At 40.2% G+C, this 18,910-nt stretch overlaps 1 protein-coding gene across 4 annotated transcripts in view; it reads right to left on the reverse strand.

Moving 5' to 3' along the window:
• TOX (thymocyte selection associated high mobility group box) overlaps positions 1-18,910 on the reverse strand; it is a 222,466-nt gene that overhangs the window by 101,674 nt on the left and 101,882 nt on the right. For all 4 annotated transcript variants that reach the window (XM_049820664.1, XM_049820673.1, XM_049820646.1 and 1 more), the window contains exon 2: positions 5,018-5,083. In XM_049820664.1, coding sequence (XP_049676621.1) covers positions 5,018-5,083 — 66 coding nt within the window. The remainder of the gene's footprint in view (positions 1-5,017; positions 5,084-18,910) is intronic.

Genomic DNA, 18,910 nt, shown 5'->3' on the forward strand with positions numbered 1-18,910 from the left:
GTCCAAAACAGCCCTGAACTACAGCCAGTGAGCTGACTGACCAGGTGGCATTGCCCTCTCACTGTAGAGCAGCCTTTCAACTAATGAGCAAAAGCTTGCCAGCTTTTGAGCAGGATTGCCCTGGACTTCAGGGTAGTACATACCCATGGGACTACACTGGACCACTTAGTGATTCTCCATCTAAGAATGCTGCCTTTCCTGAATCCTTTCCAAGGCAGCCAACTCCTGCCTTGCTCTGCTGACTGTGGCTCTAGAAGAGCGGCAATAAAGAAGAGCCGTATCTGCCGGCAGGAATGGGATACAGTATCCTGAAATTCTAGTCTACCTACAAGGAGGGACCAATACAGAGCAAGAGAAGGCAGCTATTATGTAGCATTTATCCATCCCTACTTCACATAAGTAATAGCTATCCCATTAACACCCTAAGCATTAAGGTATAATCATGTAAAAAGAAGTTAGGGATATACCTAGGACCATGTGCCTATGGCAACAAAAGCCAGAGAAACCCTTTAGTTTCTTATTAACATGAAAAATCTCTCTGTTGGATGTTATTCTACCCCATTTTACCCTGGAGCTGTACAGGACAAAACAGTTTTGATACCCACAGTGCCCATTGCATCAAAGAGCGTGCATACATATCTTATACAGATCTGCCTGGTAGAGCTTTGGGAGGGAGGAAAATACCACCTCTGTGCAAACAGTATTCCTTCCTCTGCCTCGGGTATCTCTTTTCTTCCCACTGGGGCAATGGAGGTACTGCCCCGAACCATCAGCTCTAGGCCAATTCTCCTCTCTTCCCTTTGGATCATGCAGGGTTTTGGGCAGCTGGATTCATTAACCTTAACATTTATCAGGCCTTAGGAAGGCTACAAAAGTGCCAAGGCTTTCTGCAAGAGAGTCCTGAATTACATTCTGTATTGTGAGTAGGAAGAAATGTAAAATAAACAATATAATTTTATACTGTGCTATGCATGGCCCACAAATTACAGGAGGAGGAATTACATGAAGTACAATTCATCTCTGAGATTCCAATTATAAGTGTGGGGAGAAAACAATATATTTGTGTGAATTTGAAATGCCGAGCAGTTGGCATAGTTTTATTTTAAAATGATAAATATTTTCAGATCGAAGTGCAATTAGTAGTGAAAATGTCATGTAGTTTTACTACGTATGTTTGTTAATATGGCTGGCATAACTCATTTAAGACATGCCTGCAGTGCAGAGACCTGTACTACATATATCATAACCAAAAATACAGTACTTACATGTATATATAAAATGTACACAGAGACAACATTGCCAAACAGCCTTTTGGGACAGTTTAAAAGAATATCATTAATTTTTACTGTATACTTCCACTTCTGGCTCAGTTCCAGCACTGGCTTTCTGTAAAAATCATTTCAAGTATAGAATTATGCTATTTGCTTGCAGCAACATCACAGGAACAGTAGTGAGCCATATGTTGCTACTTAGCAACTTAGTCTATAAGTCCCAAAGCATGTACTGATTTGAAAATTGAACAGAAATGATAATTGTTGAGGGATGCTGTGAGGCAACTTGTCTTGGATTACCAAGCTATGCAGATGTTTGATGTTATATAGCAAAAGAAACAAAACTATATTTTTTCTGTCCAATGGCTGAGCTTTTATTTATGTTAGCCTAAAGGGGATAAATTGATTAAACCCCTCAAAATAATACAAGGGTATGTTTTGCTGGATATGAACACTTTGCAGTAAACAGAAAGAACTGAAATGCATGTCAGCATGCATCAGGATCCCCAAAACCCTGCCTCTATAGTCACATAATCCTGAAGACAGTCTAATGGAAATCCCTTGGTCTTTGGTGTTGCATACCATGACTCAGTCTGCCAACCTACCTCCCAAATAAGCTGTGTCAGACTCTGAAATTAGAAAATGATGCTTGCATCTGACTCAGTCAGCATGATCAGAGCTTGAATAAAAGTTTCTGATAGGACCGTGCATCTCCTAACATGTGGGATTCGTATTTTAGTTAACAGCAGATGTGCATCCATCAAGGAAAGTGGAGAAATGAATTCACTCCTCATTCTGACAGGATTCAAACCCTTATCTCTGATCTTGCAAGGGAACAGCCAAGTTTTTGAGGGTGGGAAGGAGCCTGCACTCTTCTCATTGAGGCCATGCAACTGTAAGGCTCACAAGAAAGATGCAAAATGGACACAGGACAAAACTCTATGGATGAAGTGACTAGGCTTTCACCTGGGAGAAAACACTTTCTCATCTCTTTTTATGGGATTATTTGTTTTACATCCAGTAACTGTGAGAGGAAAATGAACAAACAGTCCTGAAAACAGGGACCAGAAAATACAGTCACATCCTTTCCTCTTCCTCTCCCTCCCCAGTAAGCTACACAGTCTTACATGCTTTGTTTTCAGAGTAGTGAATATCATATTCTTTCCAGTTTTAACAAGCAGATTGGATGTTGAAATGGTAGTCAGTTCACCAATTTTGGCTGACCACCAAATGTTTATGCCTGAGATAGGAATGGTGCCCCATTACAGTGGGTGAAGACCTTGCCAATACTGTCATGGAGACCTGCTTAGTTCCTCTGAGGAAAGACTAGCAGCTATCTTATGTCAGGAGCAGGTTTGGGAAAGCTTCTCTTGCAGTCCCAGGTTCCTGCCAAAACAAGAGGGAGGTAGGTTTCTAACATACCCCGGCTTCCTGTTCCTACTGTGTGGTTTTTTGTCTCCTTTTAAAAAAAAATATTGCTATTATGACAGGCTTTCAGACATATTCACTTAAAAAACCACTGCAATGTTGTAAGCACCAGGAGAGAATCACAGTAAGGGAAAGGAGGGTGTGACAGCCCAAGGCTGACGGCTTCTCTCAAACAGGCACAGGAAGCTGTTTGACTGGTGTACATTTGGTAGTAACTCAAAATACTGTGCCTAGCAGTTGAGCTACCTCTTGCCACATGGATTCCCCAGCAAAGGACAGAAAGTTTTGACACCTGCCTCTGGGTTTTGAACTCCACCTGGGAGCCAGACACCCAAGAGCTCGGCTTTGCCATAGTGAGATTTTAAGTCTGTAAGAGATTTTAAGTCTTTCTTGGTTCCAGTCCTTAGTAAGTATTCAGGGTTTTCAGTCATCTTTGAATTTGGAAACGTTTCATTTGATAGACTTTTTCCTTGAAGACAACATCATTTGCACTTAAAATATCTAGGCCTGGATCTTTAAAGGTACTTTAAGCACCTTACTTCCACTGAAATCAGTGAGTGTTAGATGCATAAATATCTCCGAGGATCTGGGCCTTGTTAGCACATGTAGAAACCGCATAAAAGATTAAAACTTATACTTTTAATTTTTCAATATGCCATTTAAATTATTTAAACTACATGCATACACAGCACAAAAATATCAACAGAAGAAAAATAATTCTGATGTATAATATAGATTTGCAATTCTTTATTCAAAACTATTTAAGACAGACATAATGATTCTCTGAAAGGTAGCAGCTGCCTTATAACAGCAATCATTCACAGAGTTTGTATTTCTACTGTTTCAAACAAATTCAATTAGCCCTTGCACTTCAAAACCCTTAAGGCATAAATGAGATGATACTAGGCTGCTTTAATCTAATAGTAATACTAAAACTTGTCAGTACAGTTTTTGGATTAATGGTTAGAGAAAAATTAATAATATAATTTTTCATTTTTTAATCAAACAGTTCTATTCTAAACTACCTCTGGATCTTGGAGGGTTCCTAGCTGAATAAGTTCAATCACACACAAATCCTAAATGCAAAGTACAGTTGGTCTCTAAAGGTATTTCAGAGAAACTTCAACAGAAGGCTGGGAAGCAACACGGTGGAACATTTTAAAGACAGTCTTTTTGATTGAACAAGGTAGCTCATCTCACACAGCCTCCTGCTTCCCTGCCCTCAAATGAACCCATGTACCTGAAGAACCCTACTTCATGAAGACATTTAGCTTTGAATGTACTGTCACTTTCCAAGACTCTTGATTCCTAAATTACATCCTGCTCATCTACACACATTTACTATGCATGCAAACTTACTTCCCACCTAATGAGAGCTCTTCACATAATCCTGCTAGTCCTGTCAGAAAGAGGTACATCAGACTAGCCACTGCTGAGCCTGAGATATTGCATGACCTAGACCATGAGTCTGATTATTCAGGGCAATTTCTGACACAATTTAACTGACCTGCATCACTGTTGCCATCACTTACTAACGTAGAATTAAACTGACCAAAATGTGTGAAGTAAATGAAAATTTCTCCCCTAAATATAGATGTAGCTACAGGTAGACAAACCAAAAATTCCAAAACTATTTTTGCTTTTTAGGAAGTAATTAAAAACTTTCATTCTTAGAAATCTATAGTATTTTAGGGTTCAAGTGGAAAGTTGGAAGATCTTTAAATATACACCTGATATCAGAATTTAGTGTGTAGGGTTCTCCAAAAGGGAAAGGACTCAAAAATACCTGTAAAGAATCCACATCACATCAAACGTTTTGGGCAGCAAGCTACAGAAGACCAAGGCATTGCCTTAACCCCACTGCTAATTGTGCAACATTAGTAACATTCCTCAGCCATACAATTACTGTTAAAGCTGCAATTCTTCAACTACAACTGGCCTACGAGTGATAATTAAAGCTATTTGTGACATGTGTAGCTTATAATGATTAACTTGTCTGCAGTCAGATAAACAAATAACCTGCACCTGTAAAGACTTTATTTCCTGAAGGTAAAACAACTGTTTAGGAAAGATCATGCTGGCAAAACAGCTGCTTGCATTCTGGAGAGGAAACAAGGTAGTATCTTTCAACAAACGCCAACTCTGGTGTTTTATCAGCTCTATCTCATTAACTGGAAACAAGGCTTAAATGCTTTGTTTATAAATTATGATTATTCCTGATTGCAGCAGTTACTGATAGTGCCACTCATTTGCAATGCAACTCTTTGAATTTGTTTAATTACAATTTGAAACAAGGCAGAGAAGATTAATTAACCCACCTGGCTGGCTGGCACATAGTCCTGGCTCGGCTCTGTCATACTCATATACATGTTCTCACCGTCAAACTGCAAAGGAAATAATAGTAAACATTCAGCAAACTTGAATATTTTTCAGCATTGACTGAAAAAATCGGTAGCCATAAAATAATATTACAGCCTGGTTTTAGAGACTTGTAATTGCATGTGTGCATCTTGTCTTTGATGTTCCTGTTGTCATCCTTATTGACCCTGGATGTCAGTGATTTGGAGTAATTAGCGCTCTAGTAATTACAGCTAGCAAGCAAGAAATGAATGGTTTCCTTTCATCTGCAATCTGTTTTAAAACAAAATGGCTCATTTTGTGCACCATGTATACATATTGCTGTTGGTTGTAATGAAGTACTAAGTGAATTGCACAGTTACTGAGAAAAGGAAGATGAGAATAGAAACTGCACTAAAATGCATCTTAATGGATTCCAACTTTAGCTTCTGAGCAGAACAAGAGTTGAAATTTCAAAACAAATTAAACCCCCTCCTATTGAAATGTTCCCATATCAGAAAGTAGGAAATACATTTCCAGACAGCTTTCAGACATCTGAACGTATGAAACAGTATACCTCCTGACCATATGGTGTAAGAGGATAGTTTGCTCGATGTGTGAATAAAGTAAACATTCATAATCAGAACTGCAAAAATACCCTTCCGTAAATGACAAATACCATTCCTGGAAACGTAGACAAAGTTTTTTTGTTGTTGTTCTTTTCTCCCCTCAGCTGCAGTTAAGAAGTAACAGAAACATGATAGAAAGGAGTTGATTAAAATCTGAAGGTCTAGATGGAGAAAAACTGTCAGGACTGAAGCCTCATCCTGTACCAACTCAAAGAAGTATAAAACTACTGATTTCTTATGTAATCTGGAAAATGTCCCCATAGAACTTGTCATGCCGTTCAAGTGGCAGTGCCAACAGGGCAACTATAGCCCCAGTGTCCACTCAGGAGGTAGGGAAAATCTTTCCAAACCTTTCACGTAGAAATGAACAACAGCAGGAATCCCCATCCCCAGTCATCAACCACAAATTTCCAGCTGTTATGAGGTCTGTTTGAAATAACTTTCACCTGACCCCTTCTGTGAATGCTTAGAGTGACATATTTTGGACATGAGCCATTATTTCTGATGATGTGGCGGCTTTTTTAAAAAGTCCCCACTACTGAGCTTGCTCTGCTCCTACAGAAGGTGTCAGTGAAAAAGTCCATGGACATTGCTTGATTCGTGCTAGGCTTCTCGGGATATCCTATCTGCAAGGTGCATTATACTCAACTAGAACAGGGTGGCAAAGTCAAACTGTGGCTTTGGCAGATAGCTCTACCAATTTTTGCTGAGGTGGCTGAAAAGGTTTTGGCTTCCAGCTGTTCATCCTCCCCTGCCAGAGGCTACAAGGCTTGTAACAGCAGCAGCAGCAATGAACAAGTACCAGCTCCTGGCACAGCAGTTGAAGGTCTGCCCTTCCTGGCCAGACCTATTTAATAGATAGTCACAGCCTATCTGTCAGAAGTCCTAGTTTCATGGGAGGGAAAGGATTATGCCACAGGCACAGATCTGCCATAGGGAATAGAGTATTTCCAAAGTTTGATGGAATAGAGATAGTTGGATTAGATCATAAAAACAGGGATTGATGGTTGTTCTTTTATTGTTTCTTGTTTATTCTTGCCATTTCTTTCAGCTTTCTCATTCAAGAATGTTCTTATTTATTAGCATTCAAAGTAGAGTGTTGGAGAAAATTTTTTAGCATCTGGATTGTTTGCACAGGGGAAAAAATGCATAGTTTCTTCTGCTCAGATGGACAGGTGAAATTCTGAAGAGAGATTTCACAGCCTGCAGTTGGAAACCAAGCGCCCCATTGCAAGGCCTACAGGAACTCAACTTAGTCAGCTTGTCAGACAAAAGGCTGAAAGGTGCCTTGATCACTGTGATTGGTACTTACACCCTGGAAAGATATCTGATAGCAAGATGTCAGCCTTCCTGACAGTGGTATAATGAGATCTAGTGTTGAGAAATGGGAGTTATAGAAATTCAGTCCTGAAATAAGATACAAGTTCCTACTTTAGAAGATAATTAAGCATTATGTCAACAGCAAACTCATCATTTCTTAGACATTTTAAAATGAAGTTAGATATCTTTTTCAGAAAAGATGCATTCCATATCATATTTATAAGAAATCCTACAGACAAGATAGTTACACTGTCTGGTTATGGTAGTCCTATCTGCCCTGGAAACCATGATTGCTTAAGTCTCCTATTTTGAATTTCCCTCATTGTCTTCATATGTTTGCTGCACTACATTGCAAGCATTGTTATAATTCAAATACTATGTTGCATGTGTTTAGTTGCAATGAATATGAAGGAATTTCTTTCCCTTTCTGCATCCTGGCTAGATAAAAGTCAAGCGTTATTTCAATTTATTTTGCCTTCCATAATGCCTGAGCCTGTGATTTAAGAATCTTCATGAAGTATACTAGTCTTTTAGATAACTCCCTCTTTTGGATGTTTGTTCATCTGTCCTTGCTCCCAAGTTTACAATCACCAAATCTGCATTCACAGAAAAATCTCCCTAACGTATTTTTCCATGAATCCTGGAAATTTTCATCATTCTGTGTGTTGTTCTTGGATCATCTGCCTACCTGATCAGTGCCTTGCTGCTAGTGGTGCCTCCGGCATTGATAGGATCTTGGGTTTCAGCCTTTCCTGTTCATTGCTTGTGGCCCTCTAGTTAGCTCTGAAATGCTTTTGTTCTACCGTGGTCTGTGGGCTTAGTGTGAGCATGTATCAACGAAACCAAAATCCAAAAGTATACCTAATGTTAAACTTCCTGGCCTTTTGACTTGGCCTTAAATGAGAAATGACCTCCTGCAACATTTTGGATTAATTTGTTAGGGTAAGTTCTCAGAAAAATATATTGATGCATAATGTCTGTAAAATCTGAGGGACCGTTAACATCTAAAAATACCTAGCAGCCGTTTGATTTATTACTTAATCTCTTCAATATTGAAACATGGAGTTTAGTCACTGCAATATTTAGCATCTGCTTGTTAGAAGTGTGTGGAAGATGTTGTGTAATAGGTTGTAGAGTTCAATAAGATTTGATGCAATGTGTATTTTTGCAGTGTTTATATTTGCAGGATGCAGACTGTAATGTATTAGCTGACACACTGTTGTCATGTTAGTATTTGTACTACATTTACAGCTATATAAATTATTATCTGCCCTCAGTCTAGTACAGCATGGTGCATGGCTTCTTGGCAGCTCCTAAGACTTCAGATGTGAGACTGAAAACCACCTGTAAACTCAAATGACAAAGCATATACACACGCAATTCCTACAGCAGGTATTCTCAGGCGATGCCTCCCTCATGTTCTCAATGTTTACTAAAATGTTTATAAAAGAGTGAAATTATGATTTTTGTATACCAAAATAAAACAGAATGTTTACTTCAATGCTGAATTGTTTATTCGTCATTGTCTTTCCCAACTACCAAAGAAGTGTGGAATACAGATGACTTATATATCCCACCCCAGCCAAAAAAAGGGCTTCAATAACAAGCCTTCAATAACAAGTTCAGAGACACTGATGCAGCATATCATTGTATCTTGCCCAAATGGACCATCCCACATCGCAACAATAAACTGAGAAAAAAATGCCAGTGATTTGATCAACTGGAAGGTTCTACTCGTTTCTTCCCATGCGTTTCAGAAGCTTCCAAAACAAGCCCCTAAACCCCATAAATGAATATTGAATCATTTCACCTTTTTATACACTGCTTTGTAACATGCAGGCTCTGCAGCATGGCATCTCTCAACAGCTCTCCTCCATGACAGTTTAACTCATACTACACCCACCTTGAATTCAGCTTTACAAGTGAGGTGATTCATGAAACAGCAGTTCAAGCAACCCATCTGGATCAGACAGTGAGTCAAAAGATCAGCAGATACAACCAAAAGATGACTCCAACCACCAGATTTTTCTTCCAAGTTATACTCCGTGCCTCCAAAATGGTCTTATTTTACTCATCATCCCCAGGTCTACAAGAACCTTGTATTCCCTAAACTTCCCTGCCACTTACTGTGCTTGATTTCAAGCAAAGAAACTGCACAAGCATCACTTAACCTGTGGATGATTCATCCAAACAGAACAGATAAAACACAAAGGCAGGCAGTTAAATGAACTGTCTTTTATGAACCTATGTATGATGTATATATATCATATGACATTTCATCTGAAGCTTTCCCAATGTGTCTCCAAGATCCTTCAGTATCACTAAGGGCAGATTTCAAAATCTTTCATTTTAATCTATTAAAAGTGAATGCTAATACAATATTCTGATGTGTGATAATAACTACTCTTGACAACATTTCTTTTCATATTAAAGTGTAACTGCATGAGAAGTTTGGGTGAGAGCAAACTAAGAATATGACTGCATTGTAATATGAAAAGATATATAACTGGGAGCGGTTTTTAATATATATTCAGAGTTGCATCATATTCTTTATTTAAATGATTATTATAAATAAAACATACAGGAAACACTATGGCATGGCCAGTTAGAATTTTACTTAGACTAACCTTTTGTAAGACAAGTTATAATGTTCAGCAACCAACACGCACAAAATACCCAAGTTAGGAACATAATTACATAAACACTGGCTGACTGCTACTGATGCAAGAGCTGTGATAGACTTCAGCAAATGTCCGGACTGGTAAGGCTGTTTTATCAGGCATGGATTTACCAAGGGATTCAAAGGTGGCTCTTGTCTCCCATTAGCACGGCATCGTATCAGAGTCATATGATGTAGTCACGGCCAGGAAGCCTGTTTTCATCTTCCCACTTAGGTTGCAGCCAACTCTGCCAGCATTTATAATAATGATTATGAAGTAGCAAAGTTTGCAGGAATGGCATTTTTTTATTCATTCTTTATGTGCTTCTTTAAATGAAAACACCCTATGTGGACTATGTCACAAACACATTATAATCAGGTTGCACAAAGAGAACAAAATTTCTCATGGTGACACCAACTTAAAGAATCTTTCTTATATCCTACAAAGAAAAATTTGGAAGACAAAAAGGAAGGGGCAAGAGGGCAGAAAAAACTAGAAGCGGTTGAGAGCCAAAGAGGGTAACTGGAAACAAAATGCTTTTATATACTGCTAACTGTATGTACATAGACAGTGATTATAAATGCAGAGATATACCTGCATTAGCTTCAGATGAAAACTGCCACAGGGATGCACAGGTTCAACAGAGGCTTCCAGCCTAACTTTTGTGTCCTCCCCTCCCCACAGGCCACCTTCTTCTATTCCAAGTCACTTTGTCTTCATTACCAGGGTCACCTGTGCTATCTGGATTACAGGGAGAATGAGTTTTCACCACTCTCTTTATCTTGTTTCCTTGCTACCTCACACTTCTTTGCTGGTGTTTAAGGAAGCGAGGGTTTGGTTTGTCCTTTTTCATGCACAGTTTTCAACTTCTGAGGGAATTCTGTATTTGCTTTCTAGTTATATTAGCTAAAAGAAAACAAATCAAGCACATGGATCTTTGAGCTTCTAGTTCATGCTGAAGTACAGCACAGTATGATAGTGCTACGTTCTGTCCAACGGCAGTGCAGGCAGGGAAGCATGATGAATACTAGCCCATATGGCTTTTGATGCCAAAACAAGCTTGGGGCTGGGGTGTGGAGGGGGAGCAACTTCAGACACTGTTTTGTCCACAAATGTATCTCGACAGCGATATCCTGAAATGTAGAGATTAAAGGAGAAGCAGCAAGGGGAGAGATGATCAAATTGGTGAAAGTTGCTGTACTTAATAAGTTCAGCTTCTGGGTAAAGCCACTTGGACTCGACATCCTGATTTCTTCAAAGGATGTTACAGATCTTCAAAGACTGTGTTATTAATCACATAATCTAAATAGAAATTTCTCCCATCTTAGATTGGAACTGGAAGCTAGATTTACATTTGAACTTTAACTATACTTTTTAACCGTAGTTTACCTTGCTCTGACAGCACCCCAACACAATTGATTGTGTTCCATTTTAAGAAAATGTTGCAATAACATTGTGTAAAAAGATAATTTATTTCTAGTGATGTAGTGCTTTTAGTGCTTACAGCTTATACATATCATTTGTAACTTACATTATCTAAAAGCTGCTAATCCTGAAAAAGCTTTAAAACTAGGTAATTTTGTTTATTTTAAACCAAATGCCAAGAGTGGACATTGTCTCAGGTTGCTCGATGACAAACAGAGTGGTATTTTATTTTACTCAAAGCTGCTGAAGTGAGACTAAAATAATGACGGGATACAACATAAATCATCAAATGGCTATGCTAAAGAAACAGTTGATCTTGTTACAGCAATCACTGAAGATAAAACCAGAGATGCCCTGTAAACATTATTACACAATGGAAAATCCCTTTCTTGACACAGGTTGGCAGAGTAGTATGTCTGTATTAAATTGAGACTCCATTTTGTCTGCTGAACTCCATTTTGTATGCTGTACTGAACACATGTTTAAATTTCCCCAAGACAGGTTATAGTAACGCATTCCAGACAGGCGTCCTTCCCGGGAAAGGGGCTTGACACCTCACTGAAGGACTATAACAGGAAAATTGTCAAAAAACAATCCAGTACTACCGACTTCGATTGTCTCTGTTCTGCTGTCTTCCCTCTCTCCTACCAGGATTGTTTTTCAAAAGAGTAGAGAACTGGAAGACTATGAGATTGGGTGAGAATGCCTGAATGGAGCACCATGGCAAAAAGAAGTCAAATTTCTCTGCAGAGCTGAATGTCCCTGTATGGCCAAAGGAAGGTGATTACTGCAGACTGGCAGGATGTAGAAAAGTCCTGTCCCACGTGGAACACTAAGAACCCTCCAGGTCACAGAAAGTTTGATGTGCCAAGCATTACAGAGGAGACGGTGTGTCTCAAGATTATTACTGTTATTAATTTTAATTCTGTAACTCATTTTCAGGAGTAAAGTATTAGGAAAATCCTTTATGTCTCCTGTGCTTTCATTTTCTTACATGTTGCCCAAAGAGTCTAAACCAGGAATATGGGGTATGATGTGTTTAATTAATCCAAGTATAGTGATGTGTGGGCTAGGCATATTGGAGTTGGGAAGGAATCTGCCCCGGTCTCGACGGCTCCCCAGAGAGTGGGAGTGAGCCACAAGGTGGTTCAGCGCTGGCAGCAAGCCCCAGAGCGGGAAGCGAGGGTGCTGCTTCACAAGGATATGCTGTCAGACATTTCCTATACTTAGAAAGAGCCAGAAACAGCGACAAAACTCTCTCTGCCCACAGCACCCAATGGACTTTGATACATTCAGTGCTTGGATCAAAGCGCGATAGGGCTTGCAGACTAGCACTGCACTGTCTCTTTTCTACAGCCTGGCTTTCAAAGGGGATGTGTTTTGAAAATACCCTGCTCAATTCTCCTAGAATGAGGCCATTTTCGTCTCATTTTCCATTTATAACACATACTATTGCCTCAAAAAGTATAGGCAGTGCTGTCAAAGTTTTCTCTCAGATTTTTATGCCTGTGCCATAAATATCCAACCCAGACCTTCCACCACTGCGTTCCCCAAGCTAACTCACTATTTACCGCTCTCGTTGCGAGAAAGGGGAGGAACCAGAGGGTCTGCTGAGTACTTTCTCAAGGGTGGCAAGCTGGCTGAATATCTAAATATACACACTGGTAGTTAAAACCTGAATGATGGCACTACAGCATTTGTGTTTTTCCTGCACTTAATAGAGGTTAATGTGGAACTGGAGAGGAGGTGAAGGGGGGTGTTTAGCTTCCCGCTTGGAGCCTGCATGTGTCAATGCCTGACAGAGCCTTGAAGTTGTTAGCCTGCATGCAGAGTGGTAGCTGAATGAGGTTACAGTGCTGAGCACAGCAGGCTAATAGAAGTAGGATCAGACTGATAGGAGGAGTGGCAGAGTCCAGGCACAGCAGAGTGTATCAAAGACAGCCCAGGGGAGAGCGGGTACTGTATTAGTCCTTTGTGTACATTTAAATGGAAGACAGTGAACATGCAGGGATGAACTCTGAACTCTCTCAGCTGGGTTCCTGCTCCTTTTAACCTTGGGTGTTAAATAAAATAAAATAAAATAAAATAAACCCAAACCAACACACTGTAGTCTGGACTCCTATGCTAAACTATCTCTTGCATATTGAATACTCATTAAATAAACATACCGAGATCAAAGTGGCAAGTGCTTTTGTTACTATTTTACTCAATCCACACTAAATTATAGATGTAGCCACCCACTGGGAAAATTGGGTGATAAGGTGGAAAGGTTTGAACAACTAAGATTAGACCTTTCTTTTTCTGCCCACAGTAGCTAAGGAAATTTGTTTAATCAGGTAGGCTTGTAATATTTTCCAACCCAAACACACCTGGCCAGTTTCATGACAAGGTCTGATCCTGCATCACGGAAGGTGAAGGGAATTGTGCCATTGTCATTTGGACAGGAACTGGATCAGGTAAAACGGTGAGGCGATAGGGCCCTTCTTTTAGTTTCAGCATCATTTTTGTCAATACTCATCTCTGTCTCACCATTTCAAATGGTAGATTATCTAATAAAATCCAGGAAACCTTAATAAAAAGGATCTACACAGAGCAGACAGAGGACTAAAAAGCATTTTTTGTATATCCATGCGCAGAGTCCCCTGTGTTGCAGTATGGCAGAAGAGAGGCTCCGTGGACCTTAGTGAATGAGTTTTGCACAACTAGGACAAAACCATTCCCTTGCATGACTACAGCAGGAGCTGTGTGCAGGGACCCATGGACAGAATTTGACCCACTATGTTATTTATAGAGTGAACGGGGTATATATAGTTCCTGTGGGAATGTACGTCTGCTTCTACACAGCAGAATCTTAGAAATAAAACGGACCAGAACATTAACAACAAAAGCACAAGCAAAGTTCTACTACTATTCTGAAAATGCTATGACAGAGGGTCTTGAGAAGTAAACTAAAGGTAACAATTGCCAGGTAACTAGAAAATCTTGCCTGAATACTGCTATGCCTCGTGTTTAAAAGAGTAAGGAAAAAAAACCCCATGGCATACTTGGAAAACCATGGCATACTTAGAAATCCAATTTTAAAAAGTTATTGAAAGGCTTGATCACCTAAGAACTTAAACACTCCAGACCAATGCAGCAGGTCATTGAGCACATGCATAACATGCATTAGAATTATCCTGTTGAAGAGGATGACACTGTGAGAGTGTTTAAAATCAAGCACCCATTCAAGTATGTGATGAGATAGGACTCAAGAGCTCAGAAATTTACAAGAACAGGCATAAAATATTGAAGTATCTGCCAAACTCAGATAGGACAAAATCAGCTTAAATTTCTGGTAAACCAAACTATTTAGCACAGTCTGATGGGATCTCATTAGGTACAACTAATTCAGACCTGGAGAGAGTGATAACAAAAATGACTAATTGCAAGGATTTAGCAAAACACAGACATCTGTTAAATGACAAGAGTGTTGTAGGGCTGATACACAATCATAGTTTACCAAAACAGCTACCATGGCAGCCATATGGAGAATCCTACTTCCATCCACAGTTACTCTGGTATGTGAGGAGCTCCATTAATTTCAACAGGGTTATTTTCATGAAGAACGTCACATAAGTTTATTTCTCTGCCTGCATCAAAGAAGAAGCTGGAGCCCCATGCATGTTCAAAAGAGGAATTTGAAGCAATATGAGTTTTTACGTTTACAGTTGCAACAAAGATTCAAAAGCTTGACAAGGCTTGTAGCTTGACTTATTGCTTAACTAGGATGGTCTACAGCTCAAGCTGAAATACACTGATAGAGCAATGTAGAGAAGTTTGCAGTATTCTATCCCAAAATAGGTCATTTAAGAGTAGATGTGGTTAGAAATGTTCAAAATATTACTGAAAAGCAAAGAGGAAAAGTCGTTTTACTTTTTTTTCTTATTGACTTCAGTGAGGAAGTGTCCTTGATGTAATCAAATCATTTATCAGTTCACAAATATTCTAAGTGTTCTCTCTACACCTTTTAAAATAAAATTTGACCTTCGAGATTAGAGTTCATTTTATGACTAAATTATTACATGACTGCTTTCATCTTTTGTTTCTATTTTGTGAAGTGGCACTCCTAAAAGCTTTTTTGTTGAAGAGTCTGCAACAGTGTTTTCTTTATACATTTGATATATTTTCTCTTAACAGAAAAAAAGGACAAGTCTGTGCAAAGATATTTCAATTTTTTCTTAGTTTTGAAGGTAAAGAGCTAAAATACAAAGTTACAGTTGTACCTGTGTTTTGGGTTTGTGTGGTGGGATTTTTGGTAGCAGGGGAGGGGATGCAGGGGTGGCTCCTGTGAGAAGCTGCTGGAAGCTTCCCCGGCTCCAAGTCAGACCTGCCTCTGGTCAAGGCCGAGCCCATCAGCGATAGTGGTAGTGCCTCTAGGAGAACGTATTTAAGAAAGGGAACCTGCCGTGAGTAGGGCAATATTGGAATGTGAGAGAACCCCTCTGCAGACAGCAAGGTCAGTGAAGAAGGAGAGGCAGGAGGAGCGAGGGAGGAGGGGATGCCCCTGCAGCCTGTGGTGAGGCGGCAGGCTGTCCCCCCCAGCCCGTGGAGGGGAGCGGGGGAGCAGATGCCCACCTGCAGCCCAAGGAGGACCCCATGCCAGAGCAGGGGGATGCCCCCCAAGATGGCCGTGACTCCATGGGAAAGCCTGCACTGGAGCAGTCTGTGACTGAAGATTGGACCGCTTAAAGGACCCACACTGGAGCAGTTCGTGAAGGACTGCAGCCCGTGGGAAGGACTCATGCCAGAGAAGTTCATGAGGGACTGTCTCCCGTGGGAGGGACCCCACGCTGGAGCAGGGTAAGAGTGTGAGGAGTCCTGCCCCTGAGGAGGATGAAGCGGCAGAGACAACGTGTGATGAACTGACTGCAACCCTCATTCCCTGTCCCCCTGTGCTGCTGGAGGGGGGGGAGTTAGGTAGAGAAAACTGGGAGTGGTGTTGAGCAGGGAAGGAAGGAGAGGTGGGGGGAAGGTGTTCTAAGGTTTGGTTTTACTTCTCATTATCCTTGTTTTCATTTGATTGGTAGTAAATTAAATTGATTTTGTTTCTTCCCCAAGCTGAGTCTGTTTTACCCATGACCATAAGTGGTGAGTGATCCCTCTCAGTCCTTGTCTTGACCCATGAGCTTTTCTTTATATTTTCTCCTTATCCCACCGGGGCCGGGGGGGAGGAGTGAGCAAGCAGCTTCGCTGTGCTTTGTTACTAGCTGGGCTTAAACCACGACAACATGCCACTGTCTTACCAAAACCCTTTAAAGATGGTGTAAAGAATCCCATTTGAAGAAAGAGTGCTACCCTCAGCGCTGGCTGCTGCTTTTCCCATCAATACACTCTGCATCTATTACTGTTGTACATTCCTCACAGCAAATCAGATGATAGCAAAAGTTACTCAAAGCTGGCATTATCAGCACCATGGCTGTTGTCTTTCCAAGAGGCCATGCATATCAGCATGAGGCAGTCATGTTAGCACTGGGAGGAAGCTCCCTGGACAGGCAAATCCATCCCCTGAATAATAGCAGAACAGGTTTCACACAGCATCTGCGAAAGCTTATTGTCAAATCCTTCCTTGGATACACATCCCGCAATGGTGTTTCCGTGCATTTTCCCCTTCTGGTTCAAACTCTTCAGCAATTTTACTTTTATCTTAAGACCTTTTTCTATCCTTCCAGTCTGCTGAGACTAATGACTCCTACCTTTTAATAACACTCCTGAACATACTTAAAGACAGGTACTTTGTCCTCTTCTTCAGGAAGTCTATTTTAAGTTCCTTTAATCTTCTCTGACAACATGCTTTTTCCCAAACATTTCTTCATTTGTAACCACTTGAGCACTTCCTTTTACTGATGTCCTTTTCACCATCTCACGTGCTGTCCAAAATGAATGTAGTGCTCTAGCCAGCCGTGGACAAATCTGAACAGGTTCTCTATTCCCAGGGTTCTCCAGACTGCGGGTATGCATCAGCCTCTCCCTCCCTGCACACTTTATTTAGAAAATGGTTTCTTTTTTCCCAGCCCTTAATAAATGAAACCTCTGAAAGCGTCTCCTGACCTATACAGCAGCATGTAAAGTTGCCAGATAGTTAGGCAGATAATATGATCTATGACAAATGGTGAATATCTAAGCTCCACGGATTTGGGCCCAAGTCAAAGCTGTATGTTTTTTCAAATAAAGCATTTCCAAGATGAATCTTATGATGAAACCGACTTTTAAACATTTTACATGAGAAATGAAAAAGACGCTTTTTCTAGAAGAATGTGGCAGTTCAAGCACACAGCAGCACTGTGGGAAACCCTGGTTCAGTCCTGCTCTGCTATTCCCTCATACACCAATTGTGCACCACAGCCACAGACTGGGGGATAGTCTTCCTGTATCACTTGTAGCTGTTAACTTTCTAAAAATACTCAATGATATAGGTTTGAATTCCTCTCTCTCACACCTAGTTGAGTGCTCTCCCTCACAGGACATTATTTTCTGGTATCGGTCTTCCCAGTTTTGAACAAAAATCGCATCCCGGCCCTGAGAAATTCTTCTTCTTTAAGGAAGAACTGAAAAAAACCTGGCAATTATGTTTTTGTCAAATGAATATTGGCAAGACTATGTCACTTCAAAATTTCCAGCCTGATGAACTTCTGAAGTCCCCAAATGCAGTGAAACAAGCCGAGCTCTGTTATGCTGGAAAGGGCCATGCGGAGACATGAGGGAAGTGCTTCATTTTCACCGCTTACTATGAAAGGAGCTCTGGTGCAGGCTCCTTGCTGGCAGGCCAGGCTGCAGCAGGGCTCGGATTCACTGGCAGTCATTCCCCACATCCAGCCACCCAGAGGGATGCAGGCACTCTGCACCCCATGGCTAGGAGAGGAGTTACGGACAAGGTGGCCATGGGGTCTCCTCACCTTGGCTGGCATTAAACTACCAGTCCCTGCAAAGTGGGTGTCAGCATTTTTGAACTGGACTGTGACACCAACTTAACAACAAACCCCTTGAAATACAGAAGTGCTGCTGTTTAAACAGATAATCTTATGATTCACACAGTGCAGCTTATGCTTCAGTGCACTGAAATAGAAGCAAAACCTCGTATTTGCTAATCTTACGATAATTATAACTATCATCTATGTTATAACCACTGTTAATGAGCTAACAATTTTTAAATAAATGTATAACATAACAATGTGATTAAAGCTTGATGGAGCTGTTCGTATGCTTTTATGATATAAAAATGGCTTATTAGCTTTTGATGTTTCCTTTTCCCCACTGCATCACAATATCGGCTTCTGTTTTACCCAATTGTACAATAATTGTTGTTAACTTCAGCAATCTCATAGCCTAGTCAGACTCTTCAGCCATTTTATTGATCAATGAAAGTACTCTATAACAATAACGTCATGGAAAATATGCCTTATCATTTTAGTGCCCCATATTATATTCTCTCACCTCTCTGTATAAGCTACTGAATTATTAATACACCGTCCTCTGGATTTGATAAAATCTGTGATGAAAATTATCATAATCTTCTATGCCTATAGACCATTAAATGAGCGCACATTTAACTTGAAATAAATGACTTGATAATTTTTCTTTTAAAATGTTCTTTGTGTTTGGAAGACTGAAATGCATATTAACAGTTTTAAAATTATGGAACAACACACTGAGAACTACAGCTTCAATGGTCACACCTAAGATTATGCCTCTACTGTACATACTCAGAATAAGCGTTCTTCACATGGTCAAACTCATTTCCAAACTAAACTTTCCCAAGCTATAATAACTTAATTCTGTGTTTATTAGGTCAAAAAAAAAAAAA

Source organism: Accipiter gentilis, chromosome 2 (assembly GCF_929443795.1).
Source record: "Accipiter gentilis chromosome 2, bAccGen1.1, whole genome shotgun sequence".
In the NCBI taxonomy this organism is placed as follows: Eukaryota; Metazoa; Chordata; class Aves; order Accipitriformes; family Accipitridae; genus Astur; species Astur gentilis.